Raw genomic sequence first — 19973 nt, 5'->3', positions numbered from 1 at the left:
CGTACTACTATATATATATATATATATATATATATATATATATATATATTGTTAGTCTTCAAAATATCTTTCAAAAGAATCAATTTTCTTCCAAAACATGGATCTTCGCAAAATGTTTTTTTAATATTCAACAATTCTGATGCACAAAACTTCCAAAATCTGTGACAACAAAATCGTTGTATATCTTTATAATTTAAACTATTTTGCATCAATGCAACAAAACATGTTCAGACAGACTTATAGCCCTGCTTTGCTTTTTTTTCTGAATATATTTTATTATGTTGACAAAAAAATGGTTTAAATTATAAAAATATACAATGTTTTGTTATATTGAACATTTAATTAATAGTTATGAAATTATAGATCAAGAGATAGCAAAAATTATAAATGAAGACAGTCGAAAGACAGTCGAAAGAAGGAAATATAAACTAAACAACTATCAGTTATATACGATAAGAAAATGATTGACAAATTGATTGCAAATTGTCTAAAAATTCACCAAGAAAAATAATACTGAAAAAGAAAATCTACTTATTACATAAAAAATTATAGAAAGTTAAGAAGCAATTAATTCAATAGAAAGCAAATTATACAAAGAGAAAGAAGAAATTCTCTGTTTCAAAATATTGTGATATTAATAAATATAAAACAATGTTTAATCAAAATTTTTAATAAAATTTTTAAAAACGTTTATAAATTACAACATAATATATTTAACAATATACTTCCCCCCCCCCTGGATCTCCTTCCCATAAAATATAATAAAATTAACTTTTACTAAAAAATAAATTTCTTTCGGAGACGCTATATTGTGTAGACTATTATATTTGTATACGATAAAGTATTCTCGTAAGTATGTATTTGTGTACCCCCCCCCCTCTACGTATATTATTAAATTACAACTTCACATTTAATTACAATTTTCATATAGTATCAATTATTATTTTTAATTTATTTATTATTGTTTAATATTATTATTATTATTAATGTGAATATTATCTTTATATATGAATTTGTTAATATTATATTATTATATAATTCTGATTCAAAAATATATTCGTTTTAAACAATTTTCATGACACGACCGAATTATGTTTTTTTTCTTTTTCTTAGAAGAATTTCTGTACACTTGGAAAAAAGTAATGTTGATTTAATTAAAGTCTATATTACTATCACTAACTATCACTAACATAAATGATTAATTCATGTACATTTTTATTAATATAAAGGCATAAATTATTTCGATAATCAAGCCTGACAGTTCATAATATAGACTTTAATTGAATCAATAGCATTTTTTTTTCAGTGTAGTTTTATAAAAATTCAAATTATAAGCATCTTTTCAACCCACAACATGGCGATGATCATGACCTAAGACTCACTACATCAAAAGCGCTGACGCTCAGTATCCATACTGTATGTACTTATACTGTGGTACAGTACAAAACGCGCACATATTCTTTGCGCAGGTATCACAATTTGTGATCGAACGCGTGAGAGACAGAGAGAGAGAGAGAAAGAGAGAGAGAGAGAGAATGAATATCTGGCGCACCTATCAACGCGAAGCGGCAACCCGATGTGTAAGCAATTTGCGGTCGGCGAAGTAGTAAGCTTCTTGCATATGAGATGGCTGTAAAGTATAACACGTAGCACGAAGAATCTTCCGATCGACGCGATGCAAATAGACTCGCGATGTCATGCAAACTGAATTGAAAATCCAAGCGCGATAGGCGTCATTCACAATATCGCAGCATGCATCGCACACTCCTGAATTAGGGCACATACTAATGAACTCATGCGCCTGATTGGCGAAACGAAGCACTAATCGCGTATTCGCGTCGGATTCAACAGATACACAGATGTGACACGCGGCATGTGACAGATCAGTAAAGGTGACACTCAGGCAGTGTCCATGTGTCACATGCCTCAGAGCACCAGACGATGCTATCGTGATGGATAAAGTTCACCCTGTTGTTGGTTCACCTTAAGGGTCCCTATGATGGCGTGGCTTGGTAATGCTCGAGTCCTTGGTTTGATGTTACGTTGATGTACCACATATTTGGGAAGTGATGATAGAAACATGATATGATATTTATAGGATTTTATATTGGATTCTTGGAAATTATATATTTATTATCCTATAACCGATATAACAATTAGCCACATATGGACTTATGGTGTTTCTCAGATCAATAACCAGTCTCCTCGTCAGATCTTAGGCAGTTACATTTGATTATTATTGGCTATGATTATTATTATTAATTATTAATTATTACTACTGGCTCCTCTTAGAGAAGTATCCTGCCTTAGAGCAGATTCTCCGCGCGACGATCTGGAGTCGTTTCATGTGGAGGCGATGTCATGTCATGCTCAAAGGATCAATCATATTTTCACGTGAACTCATGTATAGCGATATTACATATGCGATATTGCATGGATGACTGAGCGATCCATATAATCTATAACCTATAACAATAGAAAGAAAAATAATAATGAAACAAATAGAAATGTTATTAAATTATTTAAAACGCAATTCTGAATTAGTGAAGAGTAAAATAAACAGAAAAAGAAGAAAGTCGATTAAAATTGGTAAATTTAAAATATTTTATTATATAATGTATTACAGTAATTGCTAAGAAATAAATATATTATTTGATAAAATATAACATTTTTAGTCTCATTTTTAGTCATTTTTAGTCATTTTTAAACTATTAATTGTATATATGTATGATTGCATGTATATATGTACGTAATAATAATTTTTGTAATATATATTATTATAATTACATATACATAACCGTTCTTCCGTCAATGCAATATTCTTCTTCAATTATTAATAGCAATTATTAATAGATAAATTGTCGGAGGATAAGACATGTTAATTCCGAAGTTTATCAATTCCCTAGATTTCTTTCCGCCACGGTCCTTGACTAAAAAGTTCACATGAACAATTTCACATTTTCACAGTGAACAAAGTTACATGATCCCTCGAAATCATAAGAGATTTGTTCGCGTGCTCCAACATGCTCCTACCATAATTCCTACTCTAATGTTCCTAGTTCTCACTCTAATGAAGGCATTGGAGTGAGAAAAAGCGATCATGTAACTTTTCCTGAAAATGTGAAATTGTTCACATTCACGTGAACTTTTTAGTCTAAGACTACTCACTCTATCAAGTGCGTTGGAATGAGTAAGAGCTGTGGTAAGAGCATATTACAACATGTTAGAGCATGTGACGCGAACAAACTTATAAATGATAGAGTTCACGTGAAACTTTTCACGTTTCCATCCTAGGGGAAAAGTTACATTGATTGATCCCCAGAGCGCCAGTCAATGCGCTATCTAAAGATAAATTTAAATATAAGGCCTGACTATGAATACGAGTATTAGGGCCACTTTCACCAAGCTCCGATTAACTACAGGCCTAGTAATTTTGCAGGATTCCAACTGAAGCTGATGTCGGAGAAAAAATGCAAAGAGAGAAGTTATAAATATAGATTTGTAATACTAACTTGTAGCAGGTTTCTCTCTGGTAGCTGTTTATTAATAACTTATTTTTGTATTCAATATAGTATGTAAAATTACAATTCATTATAATTAAAAATATGATTAACTCTTCAGTTTACATTTTTTTTCTGACATCAGCTTCAATTAGAATTCTATAAAGTTATTAGGCCCGATAAGTTAATGGGAGCTTGGTGAAAGTGACCCTTAAAGTGGGGAACATAAACTCTTAGGTCGGAATCAGATTACGCATTGAAGAATAAAAGATTGAAGTTTGACCAATCAGAACAAAAGGAGCCAAAATTCTTTTGTCCTTATTGAAATGACCTATGAAATTTCAATCTTTAATCTTTAATCTCAATCTTCAATAATTTGATTCCGGCCTTACGTAATGGTCTTTCTACAATAAGCCATTAGTAATAAATAATTAGAAGTCGGAAGCTAAAAATTGACCAATCACAATTGTCAATTTTTAACTTCTGATTTCTGATTTATGACTAATGATTTATTGTAGATGATCCATAACATATAATACAGTTCTGAAAATGTATAGTAACATAAACTGTAGATTTTCAGTGCTGGCAGTGAATTTTGGAATATAGCCATTTCAACCATAAAAAAATTCAATAAATCAGAGTTCTTTATTTCATGAAAGAAAGAACAAGATAACGAAGAATGATTAGTATATTGCATAATGCATAAGAAAATGAATCAATCAAAATCCTTTATTTTCCTCCATGAAATAAAGGATTCTGATTGATTCATTTTCTTGTGCCTTAAATACGATTGAATAATTTTCATAGGCTACGTTTCAAAATTTTCTCTTTGAGGAAAAGTTTACTCGAAATATAGTACACGTATACTATAGTATATAAAGTAAAATCTTCCTCGGAGAGGAAGTTTTTGAACGTAGCCTTAAGACAGTTTGAAATAAGATCGGACTATGAATATAGGGACCGCCTTATGATTAGTCTTACCTTTAGTTCCTCACTGGATCTAAATGTATAAACCAATCAAGAGTTGCACAAGTTTTACAACATGTTGCAAAGTTGCTTTTTCTGTCAAACGCAGCCAATGAGTGCATTCAGTATTACAGCCGCTTACTGAACGCTCAGTGAACTCTTAGGCCAGGTTCACATCTTGAAAAGCGGAAAGCGGAAAAACGAAAGCCAATCAAAACTCGCGAAAAACAGAAGCAGACAAGCGAAATGTACTACTATTGCGAGTTCCAATTTGTGTTCCGATTTTGTGCTTCACACAATAAAAGGAACAGGGAACAGAGAAAAAGAATTTCAATCTATCAAAAACTGTGTATTCCACAATACATGACCTCTTATATCTAATTGATGTATATTTTTAGATCTAATAGATTCTAATGAAATATGCCAAGCGCTCGCTCAGTAGTACTGAATACACCGAATCGCTCAGTGAGCAAGCTGCATTCCGAAACCCATCGAAAAGGAGTGTTGCAACCTTTCTGTGATCGACTATTCCACTGGTATGTGTGTACTTATGCATGTGATGACGTTAGAATATGGCGTCTCGATCAGCTGGATGTTGTATAGAGTGTGTCTGCCTGCGATGCCTACCGTCTCGCGAAAACTAACGAAGACTATCTGCATCCCACCGTGATACGTGAGTTCATCTCAACCACGATCGACGATCGCACGGCTTGATTCTAGCTCGGTGGCTGGTATACCGTGGGAAAAAAAGAATCGCAGCACGCGACGCGACTCACAAGTGCAGACACGGCGACACGAGAGAGAGAGAGAAAGAGAAAGAGAGAGAGAGAAAGATAGAGAAAAAGAGCACACGCGAATAGAACGAGAGTAACGAGAAGCGGAGACGTAAAAGTGTACGCGGATGATACATACTGGACTCTCGGTGCTCGACTGCTTGAGTGCTCGGTGGGGCAGACATACAATTCGAAACGGCAACGGATGTCGTGCACGTGAAACACGCGTTCGCTCCGTCCCTCGAGGTGCCTCGAGGTGCTTCGAGGAGTCCCGACGTGGCCCGTGGTGATCCCGTGGAACACAGTCGGGTCGCCGAGGAAATCAGAGGGAATGAGAAAGTAAAGTGAAGTAAACGAGGAGTGAGAGAGAGAAAATTGCTAACCCGCATATCCTTTTCTCTGCGTTGCTCTGCGTCTTCGTGCGCGGCGTTCGATTTATCTTATGTAATTCCCGCGAGTGTATCACGCCCCGCGAATGCCGAAGCCTATACGCGTGCGTGCGTGCATGCATGCGTGCGTGCATACGTACTCGTGTGCCGTGTGCGGCGAGCGATGCCGTGGCCATTTTCGCGTTTGCCCTCGCGTTTTGTAATCGTTATCAGCTCCATATTTGAATTCAACAAGTAATGCAGGTCGCCCGACCGCCGCGAATCCCAGGCGTGAATTCCGCAATCGTCGGGAGCGAGAACCGACAAATCGATCTCACATACTCACGTCGACGATCGACATCTGAAACAGATCGTTTCAAATTCGTCGCTGAAGGCGATTTAATTTCTCTCGCGAAAACGCCGAAGGTCTTGCCAGAATCTGGCCTGAATCTTACCAGAAGATCTATCGTGTATCTTGCAATCGGGTGAAAATTACAAAAGTGAGCAAAATTCATAAGTGTCGACGTAAAAGAATACAGTGTTTCACCTAAGAATATTTTATTCTTACGATATTTCCATTCTACTTGAGGACGTTTTCTAGTGAAATATAATCGAATGGAAAATACTTATATTCTTACATGGTAATGTTGACCAGTAAAGTTATAAATATTTTACATATTAAACTCGCTCGATTTGTCATTTTCATTTCTTCTCATAATACACAATCGACCTTCAGGATTTCGTTGTATTCATTATCGACGTCAATCGTATCGCGAAGAGGACGCAGACACGGAGTCGATGAAGAGCACGTTGTCGGAGGTGTGCAACGCAGGTGGACGCCATAGTTGCAAATTTCATGGGGTGGATGGGTGGAAGGGGGAGAGACATTCGTGGGCGCGAGTGACCGCAACGACGACGACGACAACGACGACGCAACGTGACGCCACGCCGCCGAAGATGACAGTCAATCGAATCGAGTGTCCCATTTGAAAATCTGGTGCGCGATTCCGCGTGATAGCACCGGCCATTTTGTCGCTTATTAGTCTCACGGATAAACAATCCCATATGCGAGGCGAATTTCGACGTCATCCGCTGGCCTCGAGACTGTTCGAGTTTGGCTGTTGGCTGTCGCGAGTGTGGCTCACATGCGCGGAGATTTTAATTTCACGATGCTCTCGTTCTCCGCCTCTATCTTTCTCTCTCTTTGCCTTCATCCTCGCGTCTCTGCTTCGCGGCACACCAAAAATAGAAAAGTGATCGGGCCCATTTCTTACTGTTTTCGCGGTGATTTTTATGTTGTAACGTAATATATGGCGGCGATGCGGAACTCCTAGTGATTAACAATAAGATTATCATATCTGAATCACGAGAGAGAGAGAGAGAGAGAGAGAGAAAGAGAACACTAACTTTTTAAAAAAAGATGATTCGATGACGGAAGCAGGGGAGGTATAATTTTTTTATGCGTTAAATGTAGGTATTTTTAAAATAAAATTTCTAGGACATAATTTTCGTTGATGACTCCTACTAATAAATTTATAAATATAAAATTTTAATTAATGTGATCAGAGGTTTTACAACTCAAAAAGAGCATTCTCAACCCTCTAACTGTTTAATTAGTTAAATATAATATATCGCAAAACTTGATTTTTTTGTCATACTGCGAGAACTGTTTAAAACTCGGAGCGAAAAAGACCCGATTAGAAGATTAAAAGTATACGGCTGAAACTCGTATCTCGATTATAATAACTTAATAACTTATAACTTTAATAACAGCGTTAGTATTATATACTATTCATAGCGCAAATATTATACAAAAAAAATGTAACAATACCGAACTGTCGTTAAAAATTACAAAATCGAAGATGAAGTTTTTAAGCGATATCTGACCGAGATTTTTATGCCATCTGGAGACATTAATAAATAATTTTTCTTAAGTCAACAAGTTTTGAAATTCTTTAATTAGTATAAGAATGTGAAGGAAGAAAGAAAACGTTTGTTGCAAATTAATATATTCATACAAAATTCCTTGGCGAAGTAGTTTTTATACATACTAACGATATCCGGTTCGAAGAGATTTTTAATGCTGGAGACAATTGATTTTGTTTCAAATTTCCTTAATATTGTACGTGAAAGGGGAAAAATTTTTTGTTATAAATTGAAATATACACACACACACACACACACACACACCACACACACACACGCGCATATACAGGGTGTTTGGAAAATAATGATAAATCTTTCGCATAGGGACAGAATGGGGATTGAGAAGAAAAGTCCTCTACCGTTTTGCAATTTTCGCAATAATTAACAAAATATTAATTACTAAAAATTGCCGAAAATTGATCTTTAACTTTTTTAGTATTATCAACTTTATAGAAAAATTGCAAAAGATGAAAATTATTTCTTTTCTTCTCATAGAATTTTAAGAATTTTTTCAGAATTTTTTATTAATATTTTAGTACTGCATTTTCTTATTTTTTTTTAAATAAAATACGGTATTAAAAAATTCTAAAAAATTCTAAAAAAAATTCTTAGAGAAGAAAATAAACAATTTTTCTTTCTTATAGTTTTTCTGTAAAGTTGATAATATTTAAGTAAAAAATTAAGACCAATTTTTAGCAATTAATATCTTGTTAATTATTGCGAAAATTACAAAATGGTAGAGGACTTTTTTCTTAGTTTAGTCCATTCTATCCCTATTTAGATTTATCATTATTTTCCAAACCTGTATGTGTGTGCGCGCGTGCGTGCGTGCGGAAGAAAACATCTCGTTTTATATGTATTATCTTTCCACAAGAAACTTTTTTGATTGGATTATCAGTTTTTAAATATTCTGGATTTTAAGTATTTTATATTTTACTGTACATGTATATATTCCTGTTTAAAAATTGAATCGAAAAGTCCTCATTTTGCAATTTTCACAATGATTGATGAATTATTAATTTCTAAAGATTACCGAGTAAGCGATTGCTGAATCATATAATGCTATTCTTGATAAAAAATTGAATAAAAAAATCGTCATTTTGCATTTTTCATGATAGTTAATGGTTAGGTCAGATACGTGCTTATTCAGCAATATTTAGACATTAATATTTCGTCAATCATTGCGAAAATTGCAAAATTGTAGAAGATTTTTTGACTCAATTTTTAATTAGGAATAATGCTATATGATTAGTGTCCGCTATTTAAGAAACACCTTGTATATTATATATACATATTCAAATACAAGTTATTTATTTTTGTATACAAAACATTAAAAGTAGTAATACAATTTTAGAGTTGTCACAATATTTTTATATATGAAATTTGTATGCGAGATTTACAGAAAGTAAATTTTTTTAAAATAAAATGAAGAAATGATAAATTGATAACAGCCAATGTGGATATGTGTAATGATAATGCGTTTACTCGCAGTAAATTACATATATAAAATACATTTCGACCGCAATTATAAAGTTTGCTTGTAAAATTCTTTACATAAGAAATAAAGGATGATTTTTCGTTTGCAGTGACTAGGAGACTAGGAGACTCTATGCAACATGCCACCAGATAGGCCAGATGCATCGGGTGTCGAAACTGACATAGAATTGATCTCGTCTCAGGATTATAATTTTGGTGAGAACGTCACGATGAATGATAAGGAAAAGGAGAACGCCAGCGTGCTGACCGACTCAAATTTAACCAACGATTGTCAAAGCGAAATTCCTAAATGGGAGAAGGCTATGGAAAAGAACAATCAGTCAGATGACGAGCTAACGTCTCTCAGTTGGCTACACCAGCAGAATTTACTTAAAGGTTTGGACATTTCGAACCCCTCCAAAAACATGAAGCACGAGAACATGCTGAACAATAATATCTGCGACGACATGGCAGACTTTTCTGAAAATACAAATTCTGTATCGAGCTTAGATGATAGTTTCTGTCCAGGTAAGATAAGTGTTTTTAAAATATGTAATGCATTGTGTTTGCCGTCAAGTATTCTTACAATATATATTAATTTTACTTTTTTTTGTGGTGCTCGATAGAGAATAATGGAAAAGCAAACGCAACATTGAATGGAAATGGACAAAACTATCAGCATCCTGCCAAGAATTGTCAAAATACGCAAATATTTCAAGAATCTGCGAAAAGTCATTACAATATTTCGCCAAGTAATCAAACGAAGATTTCTTTGAGCAACAATAATTTGCCAATGTCTTATCGCAACAAGCATCCTACCCATATACCATATGATCCTCATTTACACAGAAATAGCAAACCACCGTATTCATTCTCCTGCCTCATATTTATGGCTATCGAAGATAGCCCCGTAAAGGCGCTACCCGTGAAGGAGGTTTACGCATGGATCCTGGAACACTTCCCATATTTTAGGAACGCCCCTACTGGATGGAAAAATTCTGTTAGACACAATTTAAGTCTCAACAAGTGCTTTCGGAAAGTGGAAAAAGCTCCAGTAAGTATAGTGTGAATCAATGAAACTGTAAGATTTTTATGATAACTGTAAGAATGTTTTAGCTGTACAATATCAACTAAAAGTATCAATAAAAGCATCAATCACCCTTAACATCATATTACATCGTACATTTATTATTTTACAACTTTTTATTTATTATTATACAACTTTTTATTTTTTTTCTTTTTAGAATTTAGGAAAGGGATCGTTGTGGATGGTTGATGCACAATACCGTCCAAATCTGATTCAAGCATTGTCTCGTGCTCCTTTTCCTCCCCCTACAACTCAGAATTTGTCTTCATCGGAAAAGGTGCCTAGAAAATGCATAAATACACGTCTCCCAGATCCGGTTCTTTTTCCATATTTATCCAAAAGACTGGCGTCTAGTAATATTAGTGATAATGCAGAAACCGAGATAGATAGCGACGTTGACGCAGCAGCTGCCGCTATGCTTTCCTTTAAACATGGACCTATCATTCTGAATCACAATAAAGGTACTGAATATGCATTGTCTGAAATGTATGAAATGTAATGTATGAAATAATAATAAAATATAAATAATATAATATAAAAAATAATAATAAAAAATAAAGTCCCTATCTGTATTTTATTGAGACGGAGAAAATAACAAAGACGTAGTTAAAATGCTCAAGATAATTTATATTTGTTCGACAATTTATATTTGTTCATTAATATATTTTTTAATGTAGATCGTAAACGAAAATTGCCGGACTCGGAAAAATTGGTGCCTGTAATTACCAGGAGTTCCAGCGAGGACCATACTTACAGTTGTATCGCCTCGATAAAATTAGGAAGGTAAAGATATTAATATTATATGATAAACGTAAAGATTACATGAACAAAATAATAAATTTTATCGTTTTCCATTTCTTTCTGCAGCAAACATTCAAACGAGGAAGAATTAAATCCAGATTTTGATGAACAAAGAAAAATTGCAGAAGGTGCGGATGCGCTTCTGAATCTGGCTGGTGTTAGTACAGCTCTAAATTACAGTAGAACACATCATGTAACACAAGGTATTAATACGGCATCTAAATCAGACGTTATTTTAAAACCAAAAAAACGTTCTACCACGAGTGAATACTCGAGTACGTCTGAAAAAAGACGTAAAAGATGGCGGGACTGGGGAGAGGAAAATCGATACCTAAAACAAATTAGGGGTTAACATAAATACATTTTGTTACATTTTCGAAAAGTGTACATTATCGAAAGCTTTCCACTTATGCGCGAGTCAGGAAAGCGTTTAAGAATTTTACTATCTAGTAACAGGAAGGTACTTTCATTTTATAGAGTATTGTCAGTAAATTCCCTATTCATTTCTATAAAGTGTTTAGAATCAACTTTTATGAAAATTTCATTGTTCGGATTTCTCGTCGTAAACACACAAAAAAACGCGCATGTAAATTCTTCCATAACTTCTAGTTGTGCTAGTAAAAAGAAAAAGAGGGTTGTTGGATGCATTTCGAATTCATTGGTGTGGTTGCTCAGGGTTTACAACATGCTAAATGCCAAAATACATTCGGTAGCACTAAACAAGCAATAATAGAGTTGTAGTGTTAAAGAGATACTTTTTAAACAGCTGTTGAAACATGAATACAATTGAATAGTACGTGGATATATATCAATTAAAAAAATTATTATTACGTACTGAAATAAATAATAATAATCATTTTAGAACTGTTGTGAGAGAAACAATTATATTAAGTCATAGAGAGTTTAATTAATGATAAAGTTCTATATCAGTTTTTCCTTTTTTTTTTTGTAGATATGTATAGAGGCATAATCAACATCTGCTGTCACAATGCCTGTCCCAACAATAACGAGACCTCTTATTTGCAAACATAACATCGTGGCGATTTTCGACAGCCTCGGTTTGATGCCCAGTGTTACCATATTTTTTATTTCAACGGAAGTTTCTAGTCTCGTTATTCTTGAGACAGGCTACGTATTCAATAGAGAGAAAAATCGATAATATATTTAAAATTACGCGCATACATATTTATATGTATATGTGTATATATATATATATGTATATAAAATGTATGTATATGTGCATGTATATGTCGATGTACACATTACACACATTAAGCTCGACATACTCATTCATGCATATACAATTAAACTTCCTGATTCTCAACCCGTGATGAAATAACTTTTTTGTTCTCTCTTATTTGAAAGCACGTAACACAAAATGAAAATGTCATCGCGCACGCTGCGCATTATGCTTATACGTGTCGATATCTAATTCGTCACTTATTCCACGTATGTGAATGACGAATGTGAAATGGTGAAAGAATAGTTATTCAATTGGTTAAGAACAAGGGAGTTTGATTGTACATATGTACAAGGTGTTCCCAAGTTTGCGACTAGCGAAAGAGTTCATGAAAAACTGAATTTTACAACAGTTGCAAAGCTGCTTTTTCTGCTGAACGCGGCAAATTGACAGTAATTTCGCATGCTATAGACAATTTAAAAAGAAATCATTACAAATATAGAACTATTTGATCAATTATATCGTAGATTTTATTTATTATATTTCAAATTCTTATAGTTTAAAAAAGTTGATCGCAAAAAATGTCTTTGCGTACATATGTATATTTAGTTTTTCGTAAACCTTCGAATTGCAGTGCTTTCGCACGCGAAATTGAGAGCATCCTGCATGACACATCATGTGCATCGTTGCACATGTGTACAACATGTGTGCCACAAACGTATTATCAAAAAAAAGTTTTCAAAAACGATTGAAAATACATTCAACCTGGTAGAATTCTAATTCCAATATGCATTCAGCATTTTGAAACAAAGAAATGTTGTCATTTCACTGTCTTTTTCTACTCTCTTTGTGGCTTTCAAGATGATTTTGAACAGTGTTGTACATATGTAGAGACCTTTCTAATGTATCCACAGACCAGTTTTGGTATCCAGAACCAGTTTTGGAGACTGAATATTTAGTGATTGTGCTGATGTTAATATCGATTGGATAGAGATGAAAAATATCGCTACATGGAGAGCTAAACTATTTTTATAAAAAAAAAAAAATAAAAATAACACTAAGAAGAGAGAAAGAGAGAGTTGATAATACCTTGTAATTGTAAGATATGTAAGTGTGCTACGAAGACATGCGACAGAATATTAGGCAAACTGGTCTTGTATACATTAATATGTAGTTCAATATATAGAGAACATATATTTTTACAGGGCGCTGCCCGCGTGATAAAGGTTCTTCCTAATAATTCGCTGGTACGCAGTTTATTAGCTTAAATATCACTCTACAAAGTATAAATATTAGCGATTCAAATGAGAGGAAAAAACAATTGTTGTAGCGCAACCTGATCGATTTTTACATATCAATGATACGTGAAATGTACTATGACAATTTTGTAAATATTTATTCTATTTGTTATTTCAGAATTCATTCAGGATTATTTGCGATGATCCTTTGATATATCACTCAAAGAGCTCATCGTTAATATTACAGAGTGCTAATTTCATAGCATAATTATAAATATGTAGAAAAAATTCAATTAGTGTCTTTTAAATTAATAATATAATTGTAATTTTATTTCATTTTCATTAAAACAGTGAAATCAGCTGTGACAACTGGAAGTTGAAAATCTTAATTATCAAAAATAGAAGATATCTTCGAAAGAGAATTGAAAAATACGATTTGTGTAATAAACAGGATGCGCTACAAATATATATTTAATTGTGATTGTAGCTAGTCAGCTACACCAGAAGAAAATTCAATCTGAAGGTGCAAGAAAGAATGCCATACTCAATATGAGAAATATTAAACTTACTTTGATAAAATAAAAAAGAATAACAATATTATTTAACAATATTGTATTAAATAAAATAGAAAAAATTATAATTTTCAAAATTTATCCATCTTCTAAAATTATAAATATACTCTTTGTTCTGCATTATATAATTTATATAAAATTTAGTCGTACATAATTTATCTTTTTTATTTTTAAATTTTATTTTACTGTTATTATTTCTGTGATATATTGCAAAAATGATACGATATCGTTGTTATACTTCAGTGTATCCGAAGTTTTAGAATTCTATATATTATGTTTAGCGAGAATGTTATATGTATACATATATATGTATATTTATATATCTATACATAATATATATGTATAAATGATTATTATTATTATTTATTAACTGGCATTCTTACTCACACCTTGAATACTCTACCTTGATATCGACCTTAGAAATGAGCTGGCATCTTGAAATTGATAATCCTCCGGAAATTGATAAATCCGGAAATTTAATGTTATAGCTTCACAACAATCTGTTAATATCCTCTTAGTCTAGCTCTCGTTTGCTATGACTGAACATCTGTTCTTCCACATATAGTTAAATTCTAAACTAATCGGCTATAGAGAGTGAGATGCCATTCATCAATCATAATACAGTGTAGCTAATCGATAGGTTAAAAAAGTGTAGATTAAATCGATTAGTCACAGTAATGTAAAGCAATACACCAGTAAATCCTGACATTGGGCGAAATACTCTAGTCAGCCGGTTTCTTAAAGGGAATCATGGGCTCATGTGCAATGCGTTAATCGCTAAGTCGGCACGACGAGGGGATAGACTGTTACTTCATAATTGCATTATGTAGAAGGAATAAGTATTAATATCGCCAATTAATTTTTTTAACGCGTAGTGCCGATCACTACACAATACGAATTCACAAAATTTATAATTATTCGTATATGTTATACGCGGGCTATTATTACAACCGGCTGACAAGCGAAGTCATCCTATGACAGACACCAAAAACATAACAAAGTATGGAGCAAAGCAGATTACGATGTGTCATTGTAACTAACCAGGGACAATCAAAAGACATGATGTATTTGATTTGCTTCCATTTACTGATATCGTGCCAAATGCAAAATCCTTTGGGTTTGGAAGATCAGAGATATGTTAATTTATATGTACACATTATATATATATATATATGTGTGTGTGTGTATATATATATATATATATATATATATATATATATATATATATAGATTGTATATTATAAGAATTTTGTTGGCGTAATATGTAATATTACAATTATATATATCATTATTATTATTATTATTATTATTATTATTATTATTATTATTATTATTACTCATTTTTAGATGAATCATGCTGTAAAATGTTTGTTAAGTTTTTGATCTTGCTTATATATATCTTGAGTATATTTAATATTTTAGGCTGTAACTACAAGAAAATTTTATCTAATGAAACGAATGAAGAAAACAACAAAACTTGTTCATTATTTTATTCAACATTTCTTATTTTACATAGTAATTTGACATATTTTAATATACATGTATCTATATGGTACAATATGGTAATTAATTATTAGAAATATACAGCAATATGTTAATATTGATATAATTTAAAAAATGATTTTATAAGTATATATATTTTTAAAAAATAATGCGTTTTTTAGGAAAAACTTTGGAATGTTACGTTTTACAAATATTTTGATAAAACATTAAGAATATAACATAATATCGATAAAAAGATATTTATATAATATAATTGAGACCTATAAATATATTGAGACCTATACATTAAAATTTAGAATAATACCTATATTAATTATTTAGATCAAATTCAATTAGATTAAATTATTTGAAAACATCAAGTCAATATGTAAAGAAGATAATATTAGCTATGCCACATTGAGATGTAATCGTCAAAGAATCATTTAATTTAATTGATTATATAAGAGACAAAGCATGCATAAAAATGCACATTTCACTATTTCTGATAGTCATAAGTTTAATATTGTGACCTAACTGAGCATTTTTTCTATGAATTGATTTTTATAACTACTTTTAAGTTCCACTTTCTCTTTCTTTATTATATTTGGAAGGTGTAGAACTAAATACGTTCATCATGTTTTCTTTCCAAGATAATTGAGCAATATCCCTGGACGTCACTATTCTTTCATTCCAAATAATTTTTTGGTTCATGGAGGTATTATAACTATCTATTGTGTGCATCATGCTATTCATGCTATAAGTTTGGTAACCAGTGTCTTGAATAGAGTTTGAGATACTTTGCTGCTCGAAAGCACCGGACATTATATTACTCTGTTTATGACTTTTGCGCGAGAAACTTGTAACTTCCGGCACAATTTTTAAACTAGTCTCATTATTATATTCTTTATCATTAAGTTCGATACTGTTAGAATGCACAATATTATCAGGTGAATTTATACTCTTTGTTTCCTCCATGTTAACAGAATCACATGCATTTGTTCTGTCGTTATTTATAATTATCCATTTACCATTTTCTTCGGTATATTTCACATCATTTTCGCTATCAGACATATCTAAAATATATTGTCAACATAGTACTATTACGAGCATATTTGTTTTGTCTGTAAGATATTAATACTAAATATTTTAATAGGAAAGATAATGTAATAAATATCTAAAATTTATTCTTCATAAAATCGTATAATTATATGTTTAGACCTAATTTTTCTACAGGATGTTCCAAAATTCACGCATTCGGAGGATACTTTATGCTAAAACAAACAACTTTTTTTTTGCAGTAAACGCAAAAATTATTTATCGAATGTAATTTTACTATAGGAAAAAGTTGTTCGTTTTAACACAAAAAAACTTTTTTCTTTAACAAAATTGTATCCGATAAGTAGTTTTTGCAGGAGAGCAGGTTGAAATTAATAAATAAGTGCAAAAATCATTTAGCGGACGCAATTTTGCTAAAGGAAAAAATTTTTTGTTTTAGCATAAAGTATCATGTTCTGTACTCTGAATGCGCGAATTTTGGAGCACTCTGTATTCTTATTTAACTAAATTCTTTAAAATTCTAACTATGATATATATTATAGACGAGTGCCTATATTGAAATTTTCCTTATCATAACAATGGGAAAACTATTCTTCCCATTTTATTAAAACAATAAAGATAACTTCTTTTCTAAAATTTCAAGTAAAGATAAGGAAAATAAAGACCAACAGAATGTATTAAAAAATTAAGCTAAAACAGAAAGTAAATTTACCTAACGAATGGTGGCCATTAATCGAACTTGAACCTTTTCCCTCGGCTGCATCGTTTGTGTCCATATCTGTCGCGAAATTTAATCGAGTAGCCAAACTAGAGCAATATTCAATTCTTTTGTACAATTTATCGTTTTCAGCGTTATGTATTGGTGAGATATTAGGCGATAAATTTTCAGATATTACGGAGGAACTATTGCTTTGCCGCCTAGTTTGTAGCAGCATCTAGAATATATTATTTCATTAATTTCAATGATACGTATATGCTATAATTGATCTTATTTACTAACAATGAGAAAGAGGATGTAAAAAGGATGTTAAAAAGATAATAATTTTGGCTCCCAAAGTGACAAATAAATATAATGTTTTTTGTAGTTTTTCAGCTATAGAAATTGATTCTGGCTTTTAAGAAATTTTAATTTGTTAAAATATTAAATCAGCTAGTATCATAAATGAAGCTAGTACCATAAATTATTATTATTAAGTTTCACGAATTATTAATTAATTCCTGCTAGTAAAAATCTCTAGTCGTTTATATTCTGCTTGATAAAAAAAGTAAAAAAAATAAAATTAACAAAAAGAAGAGCATAAAATCACATAAGTTGTTCTTTGTGATATTTAATATGTAATTAAGTTTATATATATAAATTATTTATAATTATTTAAATAATTTATAAACTTAATTTATAAACTATTACTTAATTTATTAAATATCACAAAGAACAACTTGTGGTGATTTTATGCTCTTCTGTTAATTTTTATGATTAAAAATGTTTGTTATAATTATATAATAAAAAAAAATTTTTAAAGTACACATTAATGAGATTTTAAATCATGGATATTGCTCTCTCATTGCAATAATAATTTGGTATTTTGCCCGATTTTGTCTAAAATCCATTTTTCTTAAATGTTCAATACCTATCAGAAATCTTCTACTTCAATTTTATATTTTACTTCAATTTTATATTTTTCTTAACACACTTATAATAACTTATATATTTAATAACTTCATATATTAATTTTAACGTATATTAACTTTCCCAACAAATTAAAATTGTGTAAAGATCAAAATCATATTCCACAATTTACATAAAAAAAATTCCCTTTTACTTATCATTGTGGTATTCTCACAAAATTAGTTACTTTTTTAACATCCTTCTTACTCATATTCTTCTTATTCTCAAGAATTATCTAAACATATTTTATAAATTCACCACATACCTTTAATGGAGTACCGTGAACAAACATACCACTTTGAGGAGGGCTGTATACTAACACCATGGATTCACTTGTTTTTACTGGTGATAACGACGTGAAACTGTTATCATTGTCAGTACTCTCGTCTTGACAAGCAAATAATTTTCTTCTCAGTGAATTGTTACTCGAATTTGCATCATCACAGTCTACATTCTGTTCCTTTGAAAGACATAAGAATATTTTTATCAGATTTTTCTTATCAAAAGGATAATTAATATCAAGCTGTTTCCATCTCAACCAACTGATCTAGCCACCAACCTGAGTAAAGGTGAAAAAGGGCTTCAAACTTTCTTCCACATCTTGAGGCAACTCCAAAGGTAGAGACAATATTGTCTGACTCCATGCTAAAAATAATGATGAGATAAAAAATGATTTCGAAATATCAAGCTCAAATTTGTCTTACCATCTTTCGTAGATTTTGAAACTTCCTGGATAGAGTTGAAATGTTTCGAGGACCTATTGGGAGTGTCAAAAGAAAATGGTTTGTTGCTTTTCTGCTTGATATCCCAAGGGCTAGGAATTATCTGATTTTGTTTAAAAAATCGATCTATAGCTGCCTGGGCTCTTATTTCCAATTCTGGCTCTGGAGAATACATTTGCTGCATGGGAGATTCTTCGATTTTTACTGGTTTCATGTGAGCCAATTCGTCTATGCTCCACATAAACTCTGGTGACTGTTGCATAGGGCTGGAGACCTAAATATTGCAGCAATTTTAGCAATTAGCACTTGCCTCTCGGTAGAAGTATTCTTGTCGATCGAAGTATTCTTTAAGGAGCTTCAAGCAAAATGACCTTGGCGAACAGGTTCGGACTGATTGCGGACAGGTGCAGTCGATTGATCAGATCAGGCTCGAACGGATTCTTAGAAATGAATTTCCTCAATTTGGGCGGAGGTGTAATATGATTCGGCAGAACAGCGAATGGTAGCCGTTGCGCGTTATTCTGATACGTTAGACGCTTCAAGTGAGCATTGTTTCGCTTTATTGGAGTTCCATATCTCCAGGAACTACACGCTAAAGGGCTCTTGCCTTTGCGCTCCTCGCTCGACATGCTTCGTTCCGCTTGTTCCATTACAAAACAAATAATTCACACAAAAGACACGGATCCACTTTGCGTTCTCGCCAATTCGAAATTGGAATTTTGCTCGACTCTTCACAAAATTTTTTATTTAACGACTTCAGATGCAAAACTTCGGTCTGCCGATTTCGATCTATGCAATTATTTTACGAAAGTATACTTGCAGATTACAAATCAGAGTCCTTCAATGTCTGATATTTGTGGATTGGAATTCTCCAACTTTTGAACAATCAGATTCATTTCAAATTATTTACACCTTCGATGAGATATTATTAAAGACCATCAACTCTTTGGCATATTTGGAGTGCGTTCCAAAACTCGACTATCAATTCTGCGTATCTTTTATCCTTTAAGGCATTTTCAGGGCTTCTGCACAATAAAAGAAACAGAAAACAAAGAATAGGGGCTCCATACAAAATAAAAGGAATAGAGAACAGAAAACAGAGAATAAGAATTTCAATCTATCAGAAATCATTATTGTAATGATTGTAACATGTATTGTAA

General features: G+C 32.1%; 2 protein-coding genes and 1 pseudogene across 2 annotated transcripts; 2 read left to right on the top strand and 1 right to left on the bottom strand.

Moving 5' to 3' along the window:
- LOC105620093 overlaps positions 1–552 on the top strand; it is a 1715-nt pseudogene extending 1163 nt beyond the window's left edge.
- An 8597-nt stretch (positions 553–9149) lies between these two features.
- Positions 9150–11249, top strand: LOC105620090 (forkhead box protein N3-like). The gene is made up of 5 exons (XM_012201599.1): positions 9150–9537; positions 9636–10063; positions 10254–10557; positions 10774–10879; positions 10964–11249. The coding sequence occupies exons 1-5, from the start codon at positions 9150–9152 to the stop codon at positions 11247–11249; spliced, it is 1512 nt and encodes a 503-aa protein (XP_012056989.1).
- Positions 11250–15942: 4693 nt separating this feature from the next.
- LOC105620089 (protein aurora borealis) lies at positions 15943–19442 on the bottom strand. Its single transcript, XM_012201598.1, has 6 exons — positions 19185–19442; positions 18796–19087; positions 18651–18736; positions 18357–18551; positions 17138–17360; positions 15943–16442 (listed from the first exon to the last, which is right to left on the bottom strand). The coding sequence occupies exons 1-6, from the start codon at positions 19440–19442 to the stop codon at positions 15943–15945; spliced, it is 1554 nt and encodes a 517-aa protein (XP_012056988.1).
- Between the last annotated feature and the right edge of the window lie 531 nt (positions 19443–19973).

The sequence above is a fragment of the Atta cephalotes genome, assembly GCF_000143395.1.
Source record: "Atta cephalotes unplaced genomic scaffold scaffold00024, whole genome shotgun sequence".
NCBI classification, from domain to species: domain Eukaryota; kingdom Metazoa; phylum Arthropoda; class Insecta; order Hymenoptera; family Formicidae; genus Atta; species Atta cephalotes.
The sequence above is the reverse complement of the archived record's forward strand: the minus strand, read 5'-3'. Positions and strand labels throughout refer to the sequence as shown.